This window comes from Mobula birostris, chromosome 1 (assembly GCF_030028105.1).
Source record: "Mobula birostris isolate sMobBir1 chromosome 1, sMobBir1.hap1, whole genome shotgun sequence".
Taxonomy (NCBI): Eukaryota; Metazoa; Chordata; class Chondrichthyes; order Myliobatiformes; family Myliobatidae; genus Mobula; species Mobula birostris.
In genome coordinates, this window is record NC_092370.1 from 208,252,864 (window position 1) to 208,279,037 (window position 26,174).

Below are 26,174 nucleotides of genomic sequence, written 5' to 3' on the forward strand. Positions count from 1 at the left end.
GCCCTTTAACTGGTGAGAGCTGTGTCATTAAACTTAATGTTGCCAAAGTTTTACTTGGCTATTAGCTTAACATAGTGTCTGCGTTAAAATGGCATTTTAAGTTGTAGTAAATTATTAATATTACGTGAGCTTGTGTTTTATTAATGTAATGTCTGTACAATCTATAATTTTAATAGCAACTTGTCGAAACCCTTGAAAGACAAAAATCCCAAACCAAGGAATTAAAGGATGCACATCAGCAGAGGAAGATTGCAATGCAAGAGTTTTCTGAACTCAATGAAAGGATGGCAGAGTTGCGCTCTCAGAAACAGAAGTTGTCCCGCCATCTCCGTGACAAAGAAGAAGAGTTAGAAATAGCTATGCAGAAGATTGACACAATGCGTCAGGAAATCCGAAAAGCAGAAAGGACAAGGAAGGAGGTAAATAATTTCAAATAATTAACCAAGGCAATATAATCTTAGTCCTAGTTTGGAGAAGAAACTGGATATACTTTATATCTATTAGAAGCTATTTTTTTTCAATTCTTTAAAGGAAATTGAGTTTTTCTATTCACAGGGGGAAAGAATTTAACTGGGTAGAAAGGAGAAGAAGCAAAATGAAATGACTGCCATTGATATCCACTCAGTAATTTGTTCAGTGCTGCTGTATATTTCTAACTGCAAGTTCCTCACAGTGTTCTCTTCCATTATTCTTCTTTGTAGTGACCCCATTATATCTGTATTGCTCTGTTTTGTTTTGTCTTTTCTCTCTTTTAATTCCATATACCTAAAGAAGTCAAGTGCAACAGTTTTTTAAAAATTCTCCTTTCTGTGGGACTTGACTGAGCTGCAGTATCATAATTGAAGGCCTTACAAAGCAAGTTGGTGTAGAAAGGCATATTTCTTTGGAATTTGAAATGCAGCCTGATCAGGGTCCTTGCCTGTCATGCCTTAACCCTCTTTATTGTACAACTGCTCTGAATCACAAACTTATATTCAAATAATTATTAGATTTTTTTTTGGGCCCATGGCTATCTGAGTTGTTAACTTCAGGACTGTGTGGTCATGTAGTCAAGGATCCCTCCTTTCCTGCCATCTCCAATTTCTTTCATTTATTGGGCTGGATCATGCTGATTTTTGAAATGTGTTACTTTTGATTTATTGGGTTAACACATTTCTGTCCATTAAGTATTCTGTCATTAGAGTTGAGGAATCATTGTGGCAAATGAGCAAACTATTTAGCCTATCAAGTCCATGCTAGCCATTTGCTAAGTAGTTCAATATATGTTGTACCCTTGCTCTGTCTCCACAGCCCACTAAATTTTATTTCCCAAATGAGTATCCAATTCCTTTTGAAATAATTGGTCATCTCTCCTTCCACCACTTTGAGGGTGCTAAACTCCAGATCGTTGCATTAAGAAAGGTTTTTCCTCAAACCCTGTATATCTCTTGCTCAAAATTTTAAAGCTGCGACCTTCTTGTTCATGTCCGGTCAACTAATGAGTTATAATTTGTCTATTTTATTTAAACCTGTTCTTGTTTCACTTCTGCAAACCTTTCTTAGAGTCGTAGAGCCCTATAGCATAGAATCAAGCTCTTTGCACCCATCTAGTTTGTGGCAAACTGTTATTCTGCCTAGTCCCAAATGGTCTCTAGTACCTCCATACTTTCCCATCCAAGTACTTATCCAAACCTCTCTTAAATGTTGCAATGAAACCCACAGCCATCACTTCCACTGGCAGCTTGTTTCACGCTCTCATCACCATTTAAGTGAAGAAGTTTTCCTGAAGATTTTCCTTAAATATTTCACCTTTCACCCTTAAACTGTGACCTCTAGTTCTAGTCTCACCCAACCTCATGGAAAAAGCTGTTTGCATTAACCCTATCTTTACCCCTCATGATTTTGTATACCTCTGTCAAATCTCTTCTCATTCTCCTGCCTTCTAGGAAATAAGGTCCTAACCTATTCAATCTTGCCCTGTAATTCAGGTCCTCATATCAGCAAAATCCTTGTAAACCCAACATAGATTGGGTACACCTTTTCATTGAGCACCTTCACTACAGGTGGAATTCTTGGTAGCCACCCATTTTACTTCCCATTCCGACGTGTCAGTCTCTGGACTCCTCTACTACCACAACATTGCTCTTTCACTTAAATACAAATCATTTCTATGTCCAACAAAGAAATTCAGCGTAGAGTCCTCTTGAGTCTCCCTTTTAGCCACCTGTTAATTATTACATTTTCCTTTCTGCCATTGAGTTTTCTTTATATCCAGTTTTTCTTGCGTCCTATACCCATTTATTAACACAACTCTGTCTTATTCTTTTATTGTCCACCTCCTTCAGAATATGATGCCTTCACTAATTTTGCTCTTCTTCCCCAATTCAGGAAGGCAACAGCTAACTCCAATAACTGCTTATGTCCTACTCAGACCTGTTGGCTTTAGATACTTTGAATTTTAATTGGTGGGATCATGTTCCATTGAAGTACATGGCCTTTTTGCTTACTGAATTGCATTAATCAGGTTTCTAAAAATATTATTCTTTATTATATACTTAAAACACTGGGCTTTACTATTGAAGTGATTGTTCTTTTAAATGAGACATGGTAATTGCAACAGGCAATATTTAATTGATTAAGCTATTGATGTAGCTTTGTCATTTGGGAAGACAAAAATTTATGCACTCTGTTACTTGTGAGCTATTGTAATAAGCTATGTTGCAGTTTGCAGCATTATGCTTTCATTCATTGCAGCTATCCTTTTTAGCTCATTGACCATGCAAATCTATTTCCATTTCTTCCAAATAATACTTTTTTTCTGCATCTCCAGTATTATTTCACCATTTTTCAATATTGCTAATAGAATATTAAGAATATTTAAAGCCATTCACCATTTATTGATTTGTAATTTAATCCAATAATATTAAACATTTTCTGGTAGCTAAAGCATGGCTGATATGAATCAATGGTAAATGTATATGTAAAGGATAATGTATCAGTTTTGTGATGGAGAAAACATGTAGGTTTGAGCTGACATTGTGGCATTTTTCTTCTTAGCTGGAAGCTCAATTGGAAGACTCAATTGCTGAAGCATCAAAGGAACGGAAGCTTCGAGAACACAGTGAAGCTTATTCCAAGCAACTGGAAAGTGAAGTGGAAGCATTAAAGGTTAGACTCTATTGAAACTTTGTCAAAGCTCTATGTAATTATCTTTTATCAATTATCTTTTCCTTGAGGAAAATATTTCCTCAAGTATTAACATCATTTTGATTTATTTAGCTTTTGTATGTGAATTAATAAATGAGAAAATAACTGACTTTGTTGAAAAATGTCATCCTTCTTGGTCAAAGGAAGTCTCAATAAGAAAGTGTTTTAAAAGTTGGCTCAACAATTTTCTTTCTGCCTGTTAGTTGAAGCATGGAGGTCGGGCTACAGGTTCCAGTTTACAACATCAGCAAGAACTCTCCAAGGTTAAAGCGGAACTGGAAAAGAAACTGGTCTTCTATGAGGAAGAACTGATGAGATGTGAAGCTGCTCACAGCATAGAGATTAAGAACCTTAAAAAGGAGGTCCATGATTCAGATGTGCAACACTTAGCTCTGCAAAAGGATGTCATGATGCTCAAGGACAAATTGGAGAAGGCCAAGCGAGACAGGTACTTATATCCAAAGAAAGGCACTTAATCGTTAATTGTTAAGATCAACATGTTTGTTAGTTGCTTTATGCTCTTGAAGAAAATTTCAGAAAATGTACTAATTTAATAGTGAATAGGGAAAAAAAGGACGTCTAGTGGACAGCATGGTAATATAGCAGTAAACATAATGCTTTTACTGCACCAGTGACCAGAGTTCAATTCCCACCGCTGACTGTAAGGAGCTTTTATGTTGTCCCTGTGTCCAGGTGATCTGGTTTCCTCCCATATTCCAAAGACTTGTGGGTTAGTAGGTAAATTGATAACATGAGTGTAATTGAGTGGAGCGAGCTCATTTGTGTTTTATCTCTAAAATAAATAACTTACTTTTATAAGGTTTGTATTGACAGAACATTAAAATGTATACAGGTATTGATATATACTCTCGTTTTCTTAAATTACAATCGATAAGTCAGCACCTGAGGTATTTCACTAAGGTAATCAGGAGAAGATCATTCTTTACTTTAATGTAATTTTAGAGACCAGGGAGTGAAAACAAAATAACTAATATGAAAATGTACTGTTATTTTAATAACCAGCTAAGATGTTCTTCTAATCAGTTTATCTGAATTTTTTTTTGGAATGTTTGTTGCTACTAAGATGGATTCATAACAATTGTACTTCTGATGAACAGCCACTTGGTTCACACTTTTTCCACAAAAACTATTTTTAATGATTTATGTTTATCTATGCTTTATTAGTTGTATTGTTCACATTCTGTAACTCTGTAGTCTGGCCATTGCAACTGTAGGGTTTTCAGTAATATTAACTGTAATGTTAACTGTTAACTGCTAATTATAAAATGCTTCTCTGTAGTGTTATAATGAAATGGCTTCTTTGTAATGTTAACTATGAGGTAATATTCTCTGTAGCTGAAATGTTTGGGTTATAGTATAGATAATGGAGGAACTAACCAGTGGAAGCTATGTTATTCTATCTGTGTGTATGGGAACCTGAGTCAGTGTGCGGACTTTTCCAGAGGAGAACTGAAGAGGAAGGGCGTGCTGGATGCGCTCTGGTCGACCACCGTGGTTGTCCCAGGCGGTGGGTCGAGGAGGTCGGAGAAGATCGAATGGTGGAAAGAAGACCCCATTAATTGAGCTCCAACGGTTGTGCACTAAGTGGTTGAACTCTGATAAGTTTGGTGCCTTTTACCTTCCTTTTGTATTGTATCTCTATTAATTACATAGTTCCAGTAAGATTTATAAAGCATAACCTGTAAATCGTACATTGTGTGCTGTCTGATATTTTATGTGTGAGTTTGTACCAGGGTGCATTACACAGCAACTACGCAAACGTGAGACATGGTTTGGCGGGCAGACAGGGTTTCCCCTAGACAAACACGAGCCGATAGCCCTGAGCGTTACATTTGTCGCTGAAAGGCTGTCTCCATGACAACTGTACTTTAACCAGAGTGATAATACAGCATGTAAAGAATTCGACCCCGGACGAGGGCCCACAAATGTAATGCTCAGGGCTATCGGCTCGTGTTTGTCTAGGCGAAACCCTGACTGCCCACCAAACCGTGTCCCACGTTTGTGTTGTTGCTGTGTAATGCACCCTGGTTCAAACTCACACCTCAGATATCAGACAGCGCACAATGTACAGTTTACAGATTACACTTTATAAATCTTATTGGAAATATGTAATCAATAGAGATATAATTTATAAGGAAAGTAAAAGGCACCAAACTTATCAGAGTTCAACCACTTCATGCACAACCATTGGAGCTCAATTATCGGGGTCTTTCCACCATTCGATCTCCTCGACAAGCTGCTTGGGACCAACCTCGGTGGTCGACCAGAGCGCGTCCAGCACGTTCTTCCTCTTCGGTTCTCCTCCCGAAAAGCCCACGCACTGACTCTGGTTCCCACACATACAGATAGAATAACATAGCTTCTATTGGTTAGTTCCTCCATTATCTATAACTATAACCCAAACATTTCAGCTACAGAGAATATTACCTCACAGTTAACATTACAAAGAAGCCATTTCATTATAACACTTCAGAGAAGCCATTTTATAATTAGCAGCTAACATTACAGTTAATATTACAGAGAACCCTACACAGCTTTGTATTTTGTTTACATTTTGGCTTGAAGTGTTCAAATGTTTTGAAGAAAAATGGAAACATTGAAACTCTGCTTTTGGCACATTACTTAACGAAAACTGTGGAGTGTTCACTGTGTCTTTCAGAAAATCTAGCCAAAAAAGTTGATTTCAAGTATGAGGTTGTAGCTGTGTATGATTTTCAAAGGAATTTTTTTCTTTAGAAAATGATTAGTTTTTTAAAAATCTAAACAATTACAATTCCTAGTAACTCATTTTCAAATAAAGAAAAACTTGGGAATTACTTAGAAGTTGATGCCCTTACCTGGTGATCTAACCTGACTCCTGTTTAATCATGCAGATTTTAGGTACAGAAGGATGTCATTGAACAGTTCAATTTTAAAACTCATTCTTGTAACATCCCTTTATGCCTTACCCGTCCCATTCCATGAGATTTTCTTCATATTCTTCTAGGATATCTGTGCAGCATCATTTCTGAACTCCTGCGCATCCCTACGTTTAAATGCCACACTCTCATTTGACAAAGCCTTAAAACACCAGAATTTCTTCTCTTAACCCTTCTTTCTTTCTTTTAAGATAGCTTTTTAAAACTTTGGCCAATCAATCTTCGTTTCTTGAAGTTTGATATTTCTGTGAAGCTTATGAATGTTCTTGTAACTGTAAAGTAGCTGTTTAAATGAAAGTTTCTGTTATACAATGTCTTAAGATTTATTTCAGTCATAATTATTGTTCAAGAGCAGATCCACTACTTGTTAAATATGCAAGAATTAGAAGAATTATTAATGTCTCATTTCTTTACCATTTATGCTGTTAACATTTAACTACCGAAGTAGTGAATGATTAATTTGTTTTTTAAGTTCTCATATAATTTAAATAAACGAGTCTGCTTTTTGATTTTTTTTAAACCTGGATTTAAATCCCTATTACTTGTTGCAGTGATATTTTGAAAGCAGCTTCTTTTAGTAGACAATTATAATTGTTATAATAATGTATCACACAGCTATAACTGATCAGATGAAGTAATGCTTTATGGCATGATTTGGAGAAAAAGTGGTGAATACATTTCTTGTGTATAGGCAGAATGAAATGGAGGAAACACTGAGTGAACTGAAGAAAAAATATGAATGTGAGCGAAATATGCTTATTGAAGAGAATAAGAAGTTTTCAGCTGAGAATGATCGAGTAAGTCAATAATTCACCTGTGATGTCCCAATATTATTGTCATTCTCAATTCCGTTTTAAATGTCTGTTGAGAAAAATGTATCATTAATACCCTTTTTTTTAGTGTGATGTATAAACTAATGCATGTGTTTGTGGGTATTTATTTTAGGTAGGATTTGAGAAATTATTTTGAAATAAGTCTGTCAAAAAACATCAGTCACTTAAAAGGTTCTTCTTGACATAGCTAGTCAATGGCATGTGGGTCTATCGCCGAGGGTTTTGGCACCACAAGGAAAGGAATTGCAGTAAGGAATTAATCAAAGCAAGTCAGCTGGCCTCAGTTATAGAATAACGTTCTTTCGTTTTGTTTGTTTGTGGATGTCATTAACATATATTATTCATCCTTAATTACTCCAGAGAAGGTAGTTAACAGGTAATCACATTGGTAAGCTAGGATTCCTAATCAGACCAGCCTGCAAACGATTTCCTTCTATGCGGGACATTGAAGCACACTTACATAGTTTTTTTTTGGTAAGACTAGCTTTTCATTCTTGAGATGGTTATTTAATTAAATTTCCCAGCCACTCGGCTGGAACTTGAATTTGACTCTGACTCTGCACTGGTGATCCAGAACTCTGGTTGCACTTAAATTGCCCTTAATACCATTTGAGCTTGCTATAGGAAAATCTATGGTGTTCTGACTTCTTGTGTGTTTTAGGTGTTTCTCTTCAGGGAAATACTCGTGTGGACATTGAATCAAAAAATTTCAGTCTTCATCCGATATGCATGTTTAACCTGAGTAGTTACATGCTATGGACCAACAAATAGTTATGTTTTAATCTATTTGGATATTTTAAGCAATTGAGAATTTCCTAGTAATATATAATTATAGTTTGTTAACAACGTGAAATATTCACAAAGTGTCCACTTGAAAATATTTGCACTGTTCCCACTTTATAACTTTTAGCTTTTGATTTTCAGATGTGCACATTCGTGGACAAGCTTACAGCACAGAACAGGCGGCTTGAGGATGAGTTGCAAGATCTTGCGGCCAGGAAAGAATCAGTGGCTCACTGGGAAGCTCAAATTGCAGAGATCATACAATGGTGTGTAATAGTCTTTAAATAATATTAGTATGTAAAGTTTTGAACTGGGATAAAGATTATGAATGTAATATTTATTCCATAATAATGCTCATCTTTTAAACGTTTAGGGTGAGTGATGAGAAAGATGCAAGAGGATATCTGCAGGCTCTGGCATCCAAGATGACAGAAGAACTTGAATCCCTCCGCAATTCTAGCCTTGGTTCAAGAACATTGGTATGATTTAGAGAATAAGACATAGAAGCAGAATTAAGTCATTTGGCCTATCAAGAATGCTCTGCCATTCGATCATGGCCGGCTTAGTATTCCCTTTCAACCCCATTATCCTGCCTTCTCCCTTTAACCTTTGACACTCTTTCTTATATAAAAAAAACTATTAAATGTACCCAGTGACTTGGTCTCCACAGCCATCTGTAGCAGTGAATTCCACTGATTTGCCACCTACTATCTAAAGAAGTTCCTCCTGATCTCTGTTCTAAAGAGATGTCCTTCTGTTTTGAGGTTGTGCCATCTGGTGCTAGGCTCTTCCACTACTGAAAATGTCCTCACCATGTCCACTCTATCCAGGTCTTTCTACATTCAGTAGGTTTAATGAGATTCTCCCCCCTCCCCCCCCATACCCTTCTAAACTCCAGTGAACACAGGCCCAGAAGCATCAAGCCTCCCTATAAGTTAACCCTTGTATCCCTGGTATCATTCTTGTAAACCTTCTCTTGCTGGCCTTCACATCCTTCCTTAGGTATGGGACCGTAACTGCTCACAATACGCAACATGAATTTTCAAGAGGACTGTATCTCTTCATAAGTTATTTTCTAATATAACTGGAAAATAACTATTATTTTATTTGTTATTAGTTACTTCCTCTCTTTGAAGTCCTGATCACTTTTTTAAAATTTTTGTTTGTTGTTTAAGAAGTATCGTCTTGTTAAAAATCTTGCTATTTAGAAAAGTTTGCAAAGATATGATTAAGTGTTGAATAATTTCATAGATGAAGGAAAACCCATGTACTTTTCCACATCTAGTTAACTTTTATCATAATTCATTTGGATGTTATTTGGTCAACAAATCCTTAAAGCAACTTTGCAAAATAGTAAGATATGCTTTGTGCCTGTAATTGGAAAATATATTACCTACTTCTAGAAAAAGCACATCTACATGATAATGAGAGATTCTGCAGAATTATTTTATATTATAGTCACTATTTCATTGTGGACTAATGCTGTAAACTATGCACAATCTGAGAGAAATGTTGCTTTGATTTTGTTTCTACATTGTTGACAACAGTAAAACAAATACATTCAGGAATATGAAAATTGTATTGCCATTTAACAGTCAGAACTCCACACCAACAATGGCCCTTTTAGGAATTTGTTGTACATTTAGTTTTAACTGTCATTGAATTTAGAAGTGAGCATTGAACTTACAATTAACTGAATTCTAAGGCAGTAGAAACCAAATTAATAAATAGATGCCATTGGGAGGGAAAATTTAACAGAGGGTGATATAACTCAACTCCTTGTTGGGAACCGGCAACTCTGCAAATAATATTCTTATCAATTAACTGTTCTTTGTTCATTGTTATCCAGGATCCTCTTTGGAAAGTGAGGCGAAGCGCAAAGTTGGATATGTCGGCCAGATTAGAGTTACAGTCAGCACTGGATGCTGAAATACGTGCTAAGCAGTTAGTACAGGAAGAGCTAAGTAGAGTGAAAGCGACCAACATGGCATTTGAGAGGTACGGTTTTCATGGTCAAGAATTTACATGAATTGTAGATTGTCAGTTGATGTGAAGCTTTTACATACAATCTGAGCATGTTGTGGAATATGAAACTTTTTCTAAGATGAAAGCAGGAGGAAGTCATGTGACCTTTTCCCAAGCCAGCTCTTAATACCCTTTAATCGCAAGTATCTGGTGATTTAGGTCTTAAATACATTCAATCGTACGCCCATTAGGGTTAAAGATTTCCAGTGTATTCATAATCCTCTGGGTAAAGAAATCTCTCATTTCAGATCTAATTGCTTAAACTTTCATCCTTAGATCATAACCTGACTTCCTCCAGATATAGACTGCTTAGTCAGGGTAAGCAACTTAACAGCATCTACCTAAGATATGTGAAAGGTCATGCTTAGAGTGCCAAGAGCTTAACATAGAAAGGAAAGAACGGTCCAGGAGAACACACAGCAAACACTTACTCAGTTTATTTTAGGGCTAAGTAACTACCATTTTGAGATGAATTTTGGTACTTAAAGGTTATTTCTACTGGAGCAGAGAAGAGGAAATTGTTCTTTTTCAATCTTTTTATTAATTTCAAAATATAGAAACAAAACATAGCAATAATACAAATAGTAGGAGATACATTGTTACACTTAAAAAAAGTAATTGCAAAACCAAGTAGTGTAAATTAACAAAGCTCCCAAACATGTAGAACTAGCTACGGATAATACAAAGCAAAAAAAAACTGGAAAAAAAAATCATGAAAAAGAAAAAAAAACAAAACAAAAAAAAGCAAACCCCATCCCCAAAGAAAAACAAAATTAATCAACTAAACTAAAAGACTTGGGCAAAACTAACAACTTAAAAATGGGAAAGAAGAAAACCTTAGTGTCGACGACTCCATTCCTCTCCAACAACAGTACAGAGAGATAAAACAAGTTTGGAAATGATCAAATTACATCAAATGAAAATGCTGAATGAATGGCCTCCAAGTTTTTTCAAACTTAATGGAAGGGTCATAAACTGCATTTCTAATTTTCTCCAAATTCAAACACACCATAGTTTGTGAAAACCAATGAAATACAGTAGGAGGGTTAACCTCTTTCCAATTCAACAAAATGGACCTTCTAGCTATTAAAGTAAGAAATGCAATCATCCTTCGTGATGAAAAGGTTAAATTATTTAAGAGGAAATTGAATAGATCCTTATCTTTTTTGTAAGATTGTGAAGTGACTAAGAAAGGATTTTTTAACTCTTACTGAGAAGTTGGTGATCAGGGTTTTCAGTTGAAAGCTGTCATCCTTGAGTGTATAGAAGTTAGGTCAGATATTGCAAAAGAGACTATTGTACGTTCAATAAAATTGAAAAAAGGATGCATTTTAAATAAATGAAATTCCAGGACATGGGATGATGTGTAGTTAGTGGGATTAATTTGGGAATGGCAGCGCCAATGCAGTGGGACATGTAGTCTCTCTACCATAAACTTCCATTATTTGGTGATAACATTCCTTGTGACTGAAAGTACAATCATTCACAAGATTTGTTAGCATCAGCTAATGGAAGGCACTGACTAGTCTGAAAGCACACTGCCCAAGAAGCACAAATTATTGTTGATAAAGATTTGAAAAGACAGTCAGTTCAGTAGAATTCCAAAGAGATTGCTGTATTAGCAGAAAGTGATCCTGCACATTCCCATCTTATTAAGTTGAGCAGCAACTAAATATCAGGTGATGTAATGCTAGGATCCAACTCTTGGAACATCCAGGACAGGTTTTAATGGCTAGGAGCAGGGCATTCTCTTGTGTTACAGCGGTACGTCAATTTGGCAGATTTTAGTGGTCTCCAATTCTTGGAGGTTCACCTAGATATGATCCAGACCACTAAGATGAGAAAAGCACTGTAGATATTGTCTCAAGTAACAATGAATATTAACACTGAGGGAATATTTGAGTATCACCTGGAGCTCTCTATTAGCAGCGAATGAATGCAAAGGTGTTCTGAAATCAGAGGATATGTTTAAAATGAGGGGAAAGAAGTTTAGAGGAAACCTGAGGAAGAATTTTTCATGCATTGCTGAGAGAGTGGGGGAGGCAGGTACACTCACGGGTTTTAAGAATACCTGGATGAGTACATGAATTGCAAGCCATAGTAGATTATTAGTAATGCAAGTAAATAGAGTTAATATAGATTGGTGGGCTAAAGGGCTTGTTTCCATGCCATATGATCCAATGACACCATGACTTACTGTATGGAAGTAAATTTTCAGGAAGATTTTGTGGCAGCAATTAAGACTTGCCATGATATTAAAAGTAGTGGGTATGGCCCAGTGCATCATGGGTAAAGTCCTCCCCTCCATTGAGCACATCTACACTGAGTGCAGTTGCAGGAAAGCAGCGTCGATCACCTAGGACCCCCACCATCCAGGGCGTGCTCTCTTCTTGCTGCTGCCATCAAGAAGATGGTACAAGTGCCTCAGGACTCTCACCACCAGATTCAGGAGCAGTTATTACCCCTCGACCATCAGGCTCTTGAACCAAAGCAGATAACTTTATTCAACTTCACTTACCCCATCACTGAACAGTCCGCACAACCTATGGACCCACTTTCAAGAACTCTTCATCTCATGTTCTTAATATATGTTGCTTATTATTTTTCTTTTGTATTTACGTAGTTTGTTGGCTTTTAGGCTTTTGCACTTTGCTTGTTTGCCCTGTTGGGTGCGGTCTTTCATTGATTCTATTATGGTTCTTGGATTTACTGAGTATGCCTGCAACTAACCAAATTTCAGGGTTATATGTGGTGACATTATATGTGCTATGATAATAAATTTACTTTGAACTTTGAACATGAACGATAAAGCTCTTAACTTTCTATGCCACTTGAGTTGGATAGTTTGTGGCGATGACACCCAACATCGACGGTGTTCCATATACTTGTAGGCCAAGTCTCTTGGTGAGATGTGTGATGCATCTTCTGGAGGAGCAGATCACCTTAGAGAGCAGCTTCATGAAAGTTAAATTTGTTGTTTTGTGGTAAGAGTGCAGTGCAAGACATAAAAATCACTAAGATCTATAATTTTAAAAAAAATGGAAAAGAGGAATAGCGAGATAGTGCTCATGGGTTCATGGACCCATTCTGAACTCTGGTGGAGGAAAAGAAGCTGTTCTTAAAATGTTGGGGCCCCCGTACATCCTTGCCGATTTTAGTAATGAGGAGAGGGCATGCCTGGATGGTGATGATGGATGCTGCTTTCTTGAGGCATCACCTCTTCAAGATGTCTTGATCGTGGCCATGATGGAGCTGGCTGAGTCTACAGCCTTCTGCAATACTGTGTATTGAGCCTCAATACCAAGCTGTGGTGTAACCATCAGAATGCTCACCTCTGTGCACTGATAGAAATTTGCAAGAGTTTGGTAATGTGTCCATTAGGATATTAATGTTCCTCAGTCAAAAATAAGATTGGTGAGGAATGGATCATCTGTAAGTCCTTCCCATTTTGACTTTCCGTCATCCAAGCGACTTAAAAAGATGGATAGGTGACATCAAATATAAAAATCAATTCAATTGAACTCATTTTGGTATTCTGCATTTTCTCTTTCATGGAAACTATTTTATAGCAAACTGAAGGAAGCAGATGCCAAGAATCAGCAATTCACAGAGGAGATAATTAATCTAAAAAAAGAATTGGAGGAAAGCAGGACTAGAACAGAAAAAGGTTAGTGACATTTGCTGCTTAAAAACAACCTCACTCTGAGGTATAAATATAAATCTGGACTGTTTTTTATAACATTAAAATGTGTATCTTTTTTTTTAAATTTTCACTTCTATGCTTACTTTTTCTATTAAAGGTCTTAAACTCCCAGATTTTCAAGACTCAATTTTTGACTACTTTAACACCTCTCCAGTTCCACATGACCTAGGATTTAAAGTAAGTGTTTATTATATAGTAATTAGATCAAACTCTTGTAAAGGCATTTTATCCATGGTGCTAGAAGTTTCATTTGAGCCGGGAAGAAATTAGAAATACAGCTTGGTGTATTTCAGAACAGAAAACCTGTATGTGTTTGAAAATGTTAATCTCAACTATGCAGTTTTCTTTTTGATTGTTTAAAGCAATTTGATGTAGATTTTAATCAAAAATCGAATATGCTGAAAATGATGCAACATTTATTAAAGATTCCCAGAAACACAGTATCCTTGTAATTTCCCTACGTGTAAATTCCGTTCACGTTATTTTTCAATATGGTTTCCTCACAAATTAGAACTTGAACAAAATTATACTAACTGTACACTTCATGGCGCTGAGTTATGCAGATTCCAAATATCTCTCAAGAATCTGTCATCTGTTCTTTTTAATAAAATCACGGTTTTCTTTCAAAATAAATTTGATTATATCCAAATGCAGTAATCTCTTTGCAAGAGGTGGTGTCCTGATGAAAGCCTTTCACTTTGCAGAAGGGAATTCACTAAGTGTATTTTTCTCGTATCTGTTGCACTAAGGGTTCTGTTTCTTCTTCGTCTACATCATCTCTTCTAGCATTTTGGGAAGAAGTAAGTTCCTGTGCTTGCTTTGTCACCCTAACTATTACAACCTGCAAAAGCTGACCCTTTGAACTAGTCGTGTTTCCTTTTTCTGTGTTAATCACTTATGCTGTCGCTTTATGTGAAACCGCCTATATTTATTTGATTGCCATTGCTCCTATTTGAAACTTGCTTGTATTCGAAACTTGCTTGAGTTTCAACATATTAAAATAAACAGTTGATATTTCCTACTTAACTTCCTACTTGACTTCCTACTTGCTGTTACCATAGTGCTTAAACAAAACATTATCCTTTGATTCTTGATAATATAATTCAGCAGTCTACTAAACACAAAGGTTAACACTTTTGAAACCTATTTGTATAAAAGAAGTACCCTAGAGAATTAATCAAATACAGGAGTTCAAATAAGTTGTGACAAATGTTTAGTATCATCCCTCATTAATTATTTCTGATTGTTTCATTTTGTCTAATTAGTTAAATTTGTAAAATAATCAATGATTTAAGTATAATCTTGCACTATTACCTGGTAACGATGAGCAGTACCTTGTCATTGGCTCCTAATTCCTGAATCTATTAAGGAGTTTACTGCCATTTATTTGAACTCCTGAATTTGGACATGTATAACTCTTTTGACATTTAGTAAGCATGTAATGATCTGTATCCTAGAGTTTTTGAATTTACAGAAACTAGGTGATCTAACATTTACTCCTCTCTGTCTGAAATGTTGTTTTAATGTATTGTTTCAATGATTCTTGTTTTCTGGCTATCTTTTTCAAACTTGATGTCTTCCATCAAGCCCTGCTTTTTAAAGAACAAACATGTAAGAAAATATTTTGCCATACCTGACGGCATCCATTCCTTAGTCCGTTGTAGACTAGGTTATGGTTTGACAATAAATGATGATTCAAATAGTTCTTATCACTTTTTATGAATGAGCTGTATCTCCATGGTCCTTGGGTGAAATAATATTGTCTGGTTGTTAAAATATGCCCTCTAATAAATGAGTCTAAAGTACACAAAAAGATCAAGATCCAAGGGCCATTAGTTACATCAAACACTTATTATGATGCTATACTAAATAAAAGTACTCAGCATCTTTGAAAAGAGGGACAAAGTTAAAACCGAAAAACTTGTGAAAGGCAAAGCTGTGTGACAATTGTATTTAAGCTACCGTGAAAGCAGAATATGTTGGAATTACTCAGTCGTTGGGGCAGAATACTTGAAGAGAAAGACTGAGTTCACATTGACTCTTTATCAGGCTGGTAAATTTTTGAATTCTGTTTTGCCTCTGAAACAGAAGATTCTGATGTAAAACTTGCTTCAGAAACCAGAGTTTTGTAATCCTCTACTCCTTTGCATAGTACATTTAGACGTTAGATATAGGAATATTTGTAAAAGAGCTGGAGGTCACTACAATGGCTCCTCTGTTGAGATTGTTAAGACCACCAAATTTCTTGATGCTCACCTGGCAGGGAATCTCACCTGGTCCCTCAACACCAACTCCATAGCTAAGAAAGCCCAGCAGCGTCTCTACTTTCTGCGAAGGCTGAGAAAAGTCCATCTCCCACCCCCCATCCTCACCACATTGTACAGAAGATGTATCAAGAGCATCCTGAGCAGCTGCATCACTGCCTGGTTCAGGAATTGCACTGTCTCGGATCGCAAGACCCTGCAGCAGATAGTGAGACCAGATGAGAAGGTCATCGGGGTCTCTCTTCCTGCTGTTACAGATATTTACACCACACGCTGCACCCGCAAAGCTAACAGTATTGTGAAGCATCCCGCACACAAACTCTTCTCCCTCCTGCCATCTGGCAAAAGGTACCAAAGCATTCAGGCTCTAACGACCAGACTGCGCAACAGTTTCTTCCCCCAAGCCATCAGACTCCTGAACACTCAGAGTCTAGACTGAAATCTACATCATTTATTATTATATTGTAATTTGTCTTCTACTGTGCCTATTGTCTTGTTTATTAATTATTGTACTGCCCTGCACTGTTTTGTGCACTTTATGTAGTCCTGTGCAGGTCTGTAGTCTAGTGCAGTTTTTATGTTGTTTTACATAGTCTAGTGTAGCCTTGTGCTGTCTCACTTAGTCCAGTGTAGTTTTGTGTTGTTCCATGTAGCACTAGGGTCCTGGAGGAACATTGTTTTTACTGTGTACTGTACCAGCAGTTTATTGTCGAAATGACAATAAACTTTATTTGACTTGAGAATTTTTTCTGTTATCCTCGACAGTCATACCTTAAACAGCACCTAAAACAAATAATCTGACCGTTCATTTCATTGATGTTCCAAGTTGACTACCATTTTTGCCACATCTCTATATTCCTCAAAATGACCCTAGCAAGGAATGGATTATGTTTTATGCAAATCATAATTTTAATCAATCCATGAAACAAGATGATAAGTTGGCGATTTTGGATGCATTCTCTTTTAAATGGTTGTTTTGTTTAGTCAGCATATTGTGACTCACTAGCTTGATCCCTGGGATGGTGAGTTTGAAATATGAGTGGTTAAGCAGACTGGCCCTATACTAGCTTAAGAATGAAAAAAAAAAGGTGATTTCACTAAAATGTACAAAATTCCCTCTGGGGTTGCTGGGTAAATAGGTGAATGATCGCTACTGTGTCCAGAAATGGGTTGCATTCATAAAATAAGAGGTTGGCCATTCTGGAAAGAGATAAGGAGAAACTGCTTCATTTAGCAGTATTGAATCTTTGGAATTCTTTACACGAGATATATGGAGGCTCAGTCACAGTATAATCAAGGCACAGTTTGATAGGTTTTTAGATATCAAGGGAATCGAGGAATCCAGGGTTAGTGTGGCAAACTGGCACTAGGATAAAAGTTCAGCCACGATCTTATTGAATGGAGTAAGCTAGAGACTGATTGCCCGTTGCCTTTTGTTTCTTGCATCTTAAGATTGAGTAACTTGAATAGCATTCAAAGACATGCTTCATCGGAGCTTATTTTTGATTGAAGAACCTTCCCTGGACTGGTAAAAATAGTACAAAGAAAGTTGCAAGAGAACTATTTTAAACCATTTACAACTTAATATTTTCCCTTCTGGATAACATCTTATGAATAGAAAGTAGATAAGCCACTACTTATTTTTGAACAGTAATCTTTAACAGAATATTGTTCAAAATTTATATTTTCTAGAGTGGTTCCGTCAGTGAATCTGATATTGGTGCCCTAAAACCAGAAGCATTCTCACTTATTCCATCACCATCGGCTTTGAGCAATGTGGAACGGAAGGATGTAAGTATTGCTCAATTAGTTGCATAGGTAGAAATCTTTAATGTGAAATTATTTAGCATTGTAAAGTCTACTAAGTCGCCTCATGAATTTAATATTTTCCTAAGGAGATTGATTTATTATGTCTTTCTCAACTCAGTCTTCAGCTTGTTTGAATGCTGTACAGTTTCAAGTAGTTTTTATTGTAAAAGCCTTAACACCAATTTCCTACAAACTGACCCATTTTATTTTAGAAGCTATTTAGAAGCTGTTAACCTTGCTGATTCAGTATTATCTAGACCATGTGGTACCCTAACTTTTACCTACTAATTTTGAACAAACTGAGAATCCAGTCACACTTAATGAACCAAATAATGGTCTCCTGTGCTGTATAATCATGATTCAACAAAATCAGTGTGATTTAATGCTACACCAGGCTAATGGCACATTAAGCCATTGAAGAAATTATTGTAGATGGGATTATGTGGACTGAAAACTAGTGGATCAGTATAATTTATTCTTTTGGTGTTAACTTCCTTCACAACCCCCTTTCGGCAGACAGATTTTCACCCTTCATATTTTTGATGGTTGTAAGCTTGATATACTCTAATTATAATTTCCCTCTTGCACTGCTGCAGTATTTCCTCTGGTGGCGAGACAAAATTACAACATGGACTGTTTATAGTGACCACCTCCATTATAATTTTGTGGAAAGAATTGATGATGGACATAAAAATGAGGAATACTTAGCTTTATAGAGTGTTTTTTTAAACCCAAGACACCATTAAAAATCAAATGAGATCTCAGTGTAAGAATCTGTGGAGTGTTTTCATCATTTACCACAGGTACAAAAGTGGTAATTTCACTGAATAAGTAATCATGAGGATTGATGATCCACAAATCTGATAACTATGATTAATTAAATAATTCTAATTTTAAAAATAATATCTGTAATAATGAGTACAGAATTACTAGATTTTTATTAAGTTAAAAACCATCTAGTTATTTAATTCCTTTTAAAGAAGAAAAATTATTATGTTATATGATCGTGGTTCAACATTGCATTTAACTTTTAAGTGCCCTCTGAAATTCAGTCGCATGAGAAAATGTTGTTCCTGTTTAAGATGGCAGTTCTGCCCCTCTGCCTTAAGGGCGATTAATCATGGACTTGAGACTATGAAAGGCTGGAATCAAGTGTATGTTATTTGTCTCCTGAAGCCTGTTGCATCTTTCAAAATGTGATGGCAGCTCTGTAAACACCACTTCCTGTATTAGGCATCAAATCCATTGATTGCCTTGATATACAGAAATTACCCTTGGTGGCACAGCAGTTAGTGCTGCTGCCTTAGAACTGTAGAGACCCGGGTTCAATCCTGAGCAAGTAATCAAACGGTCGGTGGAACTAAGTGGGTCAGGCAATATCTGTGGAGTCTGAGATATAGTTGATGGTTTGTGTCAAGACACTGCATCAAGATTGAGAAATAAAAGGGGAGCTGGTGAGTATAGGGGTGGGGTTAAGTCAGGATCTAGAAGGTGGATCCAGAGGAGGGGCAGATGGAGCCAGGTGAGGGAGCAAGGGGCGGAGAATAGCAATGGAGACTGGGATGTGATGGCAGAGACAACAGAGGGTTGCGGATAAAGAAAAGCAATGAGTGGAACCAGATGAGGGATGCTAGGCACAAGGAGTAGTGGGGGAGAATTGGATGCTGTCCATATAGATTGAGTGTATTCTCTCTGACCAGTTTTTCTGTGGTTGCTCTGATTTCCTCCCACATTTCAACAAAGCCCTTGTAGTTTAATTAGCTGCTGTAAATTAGTCTGATTATTTCTAAAGATATATTTTGCCTTCTGCTTATTTAACTTTGCTACCATTTTTAATTCCTCTTCTCTCATTCTGGAATAGACTGGTTAACTTCTGCAAACTTTGTTCATTTTACAGATCTAAAGAAGCTTCTAAGGTCTGTTTTTAATGTATCTCACCAGCTGATTCCCAGACTTCACTTTGCCCTTCCTTCTCAATTTTTTGGTTCTACCTAGCTGAATCCTGAAATTTTCCAAATCCTCAGACTCACTGCTCATGATAAACAAGATTATAACTTTTCCCTTTGATCTAATACTTCTGTTGTTAGGCACAGGTGAATTATTATTATTTTGTTGGGGTTTCGTGCCATAAAAGGATACACAGATTGTTGTAAACTCTGTATTCCCTTTGTTATCACTTGCTAGTGCTATACATTTTCGCAATTTCCCAACTTCAAGTTTTGCCTCAAACCTTCATAATTTACTTTGTTTAGTAGTAAGGTCTTGGCTTAAAATTAAGACCTTGAGCACTGAATGCTGCATATGTCAGTGTTCATATTTTTATGACTGTTGCTATTACTTCGTTGTCACTGGTGTAAATACTGTGCCTACCTTTCAAAAGGCACTGTGGTATATCTTCAGAAGACCTACATGTGTTCCGCAGCACTGACTCCTTTACGCAGTTGACTTTTTTTGTTCAAATTGTATTAATTTTTGCATAATTTTTAATAATTTATGTTAGTTTGTTTTTCTTGTGACATAATGTCTCATGCCTGTGATGCCATTGGAAATAAGTTTTTATAGCACCAGGGCAAACCTGTTCTTGTGCATATGACAAGAAACTGGGCCTGACTTTTGAGCATTTCAGTGAGATATGCTATGAATGTAGGAATTTTCAGGGATATCCTCAGTTTTGTTAAATAATTTAAAAAATGTAGCAGAGGAGCAACGTTTTAATTGAAGAATAAATTAAAATCCCAGACAACAATTAGGAACTTTGTGAAATCGAAGTAGTGGTGTAATGCTCAAATGTCAGGTGTAGTTTATTGTCATATGCACAAGAACGATGCTTAAGTGCAATAAAAAGACTTGCAGTGGCGTCACAGGCAAATAGCATCAGAAACACAACTTCATAAGTGAAATATAGGTTGAACATTATTGTACGAAATTATGCAGAGAGGAATACAGTTAGAAGATTTCCTTAGATGGTGACATTAATCTACTTAAGTGCTGAATCAGAAGGTTGTAGCTTAATTTTTCCTTCTATTTTGTAAATTTCAGGAGCCAGTGACACCTCAGCAAACTGCACCTGCTGCTACTTCTCCAATATTTGTGCAGCCTACACCTTTGCCAAAGGTAATGTTTTCTGTACCTTAACAACTTGTGCATTTCTTTACAATGTGGAACATTCAGCTTATTGAATGCATGCTGGCTTTCAGAGAGTCATTCCATTTCACCCTTTGTTTTCTGTAATCTACTATAAGACCATATGACTTAGAAGCAGAATTAGGCCACTTGGCCCATCGAGTCAGCTATTCAATCATGGCTGATTTATTAACCCTCTCAACCCCATTTTTTGCCTTCTCCCCTTAATCTTTGATGCCCTTACTAATCACACATTCTCATGAACACTATTCTGATTGTCCTGCCATCCACATGCACTAAGGAAAACTCACATTGGCCAGTTAACCCAACAGCCAACACTTTCTAAAGGATGTGGGAGGAAACCAAAGTATCAGAGGAAAGCCCTGTGGTTACAGGGAGAATGCGCAAAGTCCTTACAGCCACTTTAGAAGTCAGACTTGAACCCAGATGACTTGAAATGTGAGACTACTTGCAATGCTGTTTTACCACTTGAGTTCAAGCCTCATTTATTTCGGATAATTTCTGCAAAATACTTCTAATGAAACTCATACAAAATAACAGGTTTAATGCCAACTGAATTCCAAACTCTTAAGAAAATTTTAATCAATGCTATTCAGTAGGAATGTTAACACTATATCAATTTACTGTTTCTGATTTAAGACTGTAACTGTTTTTAATTTCTTTTAGCCTAAAGCCCATCAGGTCAGCATTAGAAATTTCTCAAGCCCTACACAGTGTAGCCATTGTACATCTCTGATGGTGGGTTTAGTGCGACAGGGATATGCCTGTGATGGTGAGTGATATATTAGTATTATTTGTAGTAATACCTTTAATGTTCAGATTTAACATTATTTATATCATATGAAACTTGGCGATTTGTAGAACTAATTCTGTAGCTGTATTTTGTTTCAGTACAAAATTAACATTGAGTGAAAGTTTGTGTAGTTGCTAGGTAGTATCCAAATTTCTGTACAACAGTTTCAAATACTTGTATTGCAATAAAATTCGTTGCACTTTATTAAATAGTTAATAAAATTCCTTTATTTGTTCCATAGTTTGCTCATTTATTTGCCACGTATTGTGCAAAGACAGTGCCCCTCAAGTATGTCCAATTCCATCTGAGCAAGCAAAGAGGCCACTTGGAATAGATGTCCAGAGAGGGATAGGAACTGCATACAAAGGTTATGTCAAGGTATGAAAATTATTTTTCCATAGTTTTTAGCAATGAATCAGAATCAGGTTTATTATCGCCAGCATGTGTCGTGAAATTTGTTAACTTAGCAGCAGCAGTTCAATGCAATACATAATATAGAAGAAAAAAAAATACATAAATCAATTACAGTATACGTATATTGAATAGATTTAAAATGGTGCAAAAAACCAAAATAATATTTTTAAAAAGTGAGGTAGTGTCCATTTGGGAATCGGATGGCAGAGGGAAGAAGCTGTTCTTGAATCGCTGAGTGTGTGTCTTCAGGCTTCTGTACCTCATACCTGATGGTAACATTGAGAAAAGGACATGCCCTGGGTGCTGGAGGTCCTTGATAATGGATGCTGCCTTTCTGAGACACCACTCCCTGAAGATGTCCTGGGTACTTTGTAGGCTAGTATCCAAGATAGAGCTGACTAGATTTACAACCCTCTGCAGCTTCTTTCTGTCCTGTGCAGTAGCTACCCCACCCATATCAGACAGTGATGCAACCTGTCCGAATGCTCTCCACGGTACATCTATAGAAGTTTTTGAATGTATTTGTTCACATACCAAATCTCTTCAAACTCCTGTTGAAGTATCACCGTCTTGCCTTCTTTATAACTGCATCGATATGTGGGGACCAAGTTAGATCCTCAGAGATCTTGACACCCAAGAACTTGAAACTGTTCACTCTCTCCACTTCTGATCCCTCTATGAGAATTGCTATGTGTTCCTTCGTCTTACCCTTCCTGAAGTCCATAATCAGCTCTTTCGTCTTACTGACATTGAGTACCAGGTTATTACTGCAACACCACTCCACTATTTGGCATATCTCGCTCCTGTACGCCCTCTCGTCACCATCTGAAATTCTACCAATAATGGTTGTATTGCTAGCAAATTTATAGATGGTATTTGAGCTATGCCTACTCACACAGTCATGGGTATATAGAGAGTAGAGCAGCGAGCTAAGCTCACGCCCCTGAGGTGCACCAGTGTTGATGGTCAGCGAGGTAGAGATATTATCACCAATCCGCACAGATTGTAGTCTTCTGGTAGGAAATTGAGGATCCAATTGCAGTGGGAGATACAGAGGCCCAGGTTCTGCAACTTCTCAATCAGGAATTGTGCCTCAGTGTTTACTCAATATTAGACCATTCTGTTGTTTTGCGTTTGTCACTGTATTTATTCTTACCATGTATTCTGTTTACTCTGTGACTTAATGCAAGCAAGGGATTTCATTGCAGACTGATAAATATGATAATCTAATCTAAATCACTTTGGTTGTATTAGCACTAGTGTGAAAGAATGAGAGTTTGTAGACTGACAGACCAAGATGTCTCTTTGAAAATTCCTGTTCAGATATTCTCAATGTTGAACATTTACGATGTTGTTTGTCTATAACATAAGTGAAACAGAAACACGAGGAGGCAATCGGCTTGGTATCAACTGGAGTATCAACTGCAATAGGTGGCTAACTGTGCCATAGCATTCAAATAGCTTTCCAATCAGCATTGTGCCTTCTTAAACAGTGTGCCAAGTTTTATTTTGGGGAGATTTCGTTCTTTGGGATAATAACACATAATTACTTTTGGAACTGCAAAGAACAAAATAAAAAGCAATAGTTGTCTGAATCTAAATAGTTGAGGAAAAAGGTATAAAAATGGTGTAAAGGTTTTTAGAGAAGACAGTTGAGTATATCAATATTTAAAGGAATTTGTGCAGAGATTCTAACTGAAATATCATGTTGACCAGAAACACTACAACTTTAATTTCCTTCCTTTCTTGATACTTAAGGTTCCTAAGCCAACTGGGGTGAAGAAAGGATGGCAACGCGCATATGCAGTTGTTTGCGATTGTAAGCTTTTTCTGTATGATGTAGCTGAAGGCAGATCCACACAGCCCGGAGTCGTTGCTAGCCAGGTGCTAGATTTGAGGTAAGTTTTCATAGCTAAGAAGAGTAATAATTTGTCAGTGTGGATTATTGATACTTTCTCTTTCAGACTAGAGGATATCAGTGTTTATTTCCTTTGATTTATTTATGTGCTCTTAAAAGGAAAAAAAAATCCAATACTTGTGGTTATTTCTTCATGAATCCTAAACATTATAAAATTTAGATCCACAGCAATATTCTCTTGAGTTCGACATCACTAAGCAGCACGTAAATCATTTCTTCATACTTGGGATGATAATATGACTTGTGTGGCCTGACAGTTAAAATCCTCATTGTTTAAATTGGTTACTGATATTCACGCGAGATGAATTCTGCGCGCCACAGTTCCCAAGGAGGCATTGGATTGCATAATGGGAGAGAGATTTCAAAAGGACGTTCTGCGCACTGCAGTTCCCAAGGAGAGTGTGCATAATGAGGCACTTGGCAAGGTCCAATAAAAAGAAGTTAAGCGGAGTGGCCATTATGTAAATGGGCCAGTGTTAGTAGTTCAGGGTTTCAGGCTTTAGCTCATAAAGGCTTTGGCGAGGAGAAGAGACTGTAGGTAGATTTTATTTTCATTTAATTTTTCTTGCTTATTGCACAGTTAAGTGCAGTGGGGTGCCAGGCAGGATAGTGGAATGTTCCTCTTGCTGTATGAAGGAAGGCAGGGAGACCGCCAACGTCCCTGCCAACTACACCTGGAAGAAGTGTACCCAGTGTAGTTTCTTGCAGAATATGTTATGGAATTGGAACTGGAACTGGATGAACTCCAAATCATTTAGAAGGCTGAGGGGTTGATGGACAGGACATACAGGGAAGTAGTTACATCTGTGGTGCAGGACACAGGTAACTGGGTGACCATCACGAGGGGGAAAAGGGATAGTGCAGGGTAGCCCTGTGGCCATTTCCCTCAAGATAGACCATACTTTGATACTGTTGGCATGGGTGATTACCTAGCAGAAGAAAGTCACCTCAGTCAGATCTGTGGCTCAGAAAGGAAATGGGGAGAAGAGGCAAGCTCTAGTGATGGGAATTTATTGATTGGGAGAACAGACAGGAGATGTGAACAAGAACGAGATTCCCAGATGGTATGTTGCCTCCTGGGTGCCAGAGTCAGGGTCATTTTGGATAGAGTCCAGCAATTTTAAGTAGGAGGGTGAATGGTCAGAAATCATGGACCATACTGGTACCAATGACATGGGGAGGAAGAGTGACAAGGTCCTGGAAAGTGAGTTCAGAGAGTTAGGTGCTAAGTTAGAGGACAGGACCTCCAGAGTTGTGATCTCAGGATTGCTACTCATGCCACGTGCTCATGAGGCCAGAAATAGGAAGTTCATACAGTTTAGTACATGACTAAAGAGATGGTGCAGGTGGGAGGGCTTCCGATTTTTGGATCATGGGGCTCTCTTCCAGGGAAGGTGGGAGCTGTACAGAAGAGACAGTTTGCACCTGAACTAGATGAGAGCTAATGTCATTGTGGGAAGGTTTGCTGGTGCAGCACGGTGGGCAGTCACACCAGAATACGAACCAGAGCGCCAGAGCAGATAGTGAATTGGTTGAGGGGAAAGACGTTATTAAGCCTACATACAAGGTCAGGATTTGGAAGGTTGAGCAATGGGGGATGAATGTTCTGAGTTGTGTATATTTCAGTGCAAGGTGTATTGTAGGGAAGGCAGATGAGCTCAGGGCATGGATCAGCAGGTGGAATTGTGACATTATAGTCATATGTGGGACTCGATTGCAGGAGGAAGAGGACTGGCAGCTCAATGCTCTAGGTTTCCATTGTTTTAGACATGATAGAGCAGGAAGGATTAAAGGAGGTGGAGTGGCATTGCTAGTCAGGGAAAATGTTATGGCCGTGTCAGAGAGGACAGACTGGAGAGTTGCTGAGGCTGTATGGGTGGAACTGAGGAATAAGAAAGGGATGACCACATTAATGGAATTATGTTGTAGGCCACCCAACAGTCCACAGGATTTAGAGGGGCAAGTCTGTAGAGAGAGCATAGACTATTGCAAGAAAGATAAGGTTGCAAGAGTAGTCATTTTAACTTGCCATATATTGACTGGAACTCCCATATTGTAAAAGGGCTGGATGGGAAAGAGTTTGTTAAATGTATTCAGGAAAGTTTCCTTATTCAGTACATAGAAGTCCCAACTAGAGAGAGTACGATACTAGATCTATTAGAGAATGAGACAGGTCAGGCAACAGAAGTTTGTGTAGGGGAACACTTTGCATCTAGTGATCATAATGCCATTAGTTTCAAGATAATTATGAAGAAAGATCGGTATGGTCCTTGGGTTGAGATTCAAAATTGAAGCAAGGGAAATTTTGATGGTATCAGAAAGGATCTGGCGAGTGTAGATTGGAACAGGTTGTTTTCTGACAA

General features: G+C 37.4%; 1 protein-coding gene across 1 annotated transcript in view; it reads left to right on the forward strand.

Moving 5' to 3' along the window:
• Positions 1-26,174, forward strand: part of cdc42bpb (CDC42 binding protein kinase beta (DMPK-like)) — a 198,302-nt gene that overhangs the window by 147,774 nt on the left and 24,354 nt on the right. Inside the window, exons 13-26 of the mRNA XM_072270164.1 lie at positions 177-419; positions 3,037-3,147; positions 3,390-3,634; positions 6,817-6,922; positions 7,883-8,007; positions 8,115-8,220; positions 9,591-9,739; positions 13,336-13,433; positions 13,567-13,646; positions 17,426-17,524; positions 20,582-20,656; positions 21,353-21,458; positions 21,721-21,857; positions 23,652-23,791. Of these exons, the coding sequence (XP_072126265.1) occupies positions 177-419; positions 3,037-3,147; positions 3,390-3,634; positions 6,817-6,922; positions 7,883-8,007; positions 8,115-8,220; positions 9,591-9,739; positions 13,336-13,433; positions 13,567-13,646; positions 17,426-17,524; positions 20,582-20,656; positions 21,353-21,458; positions 21,721-21,857; positions 23,652-23,791 (1,820 nt within the window). The remainder of the gene's footprint in view (positions 1-176; positions 420-3,036; positions 3,148-3,389; positions 3,635-6,816; positions 6,923-7,882; positions 8,008-8,114; positions 8,221-9,590; positions 9,740-13,335; positions 13,434-13,566; positions 13,647-17,425; positions 17,525-20,581; positions 20,657-21,352; positions 21,459-21,720; positions 21,858-23,651; positions 23,792-26,174) is intronic.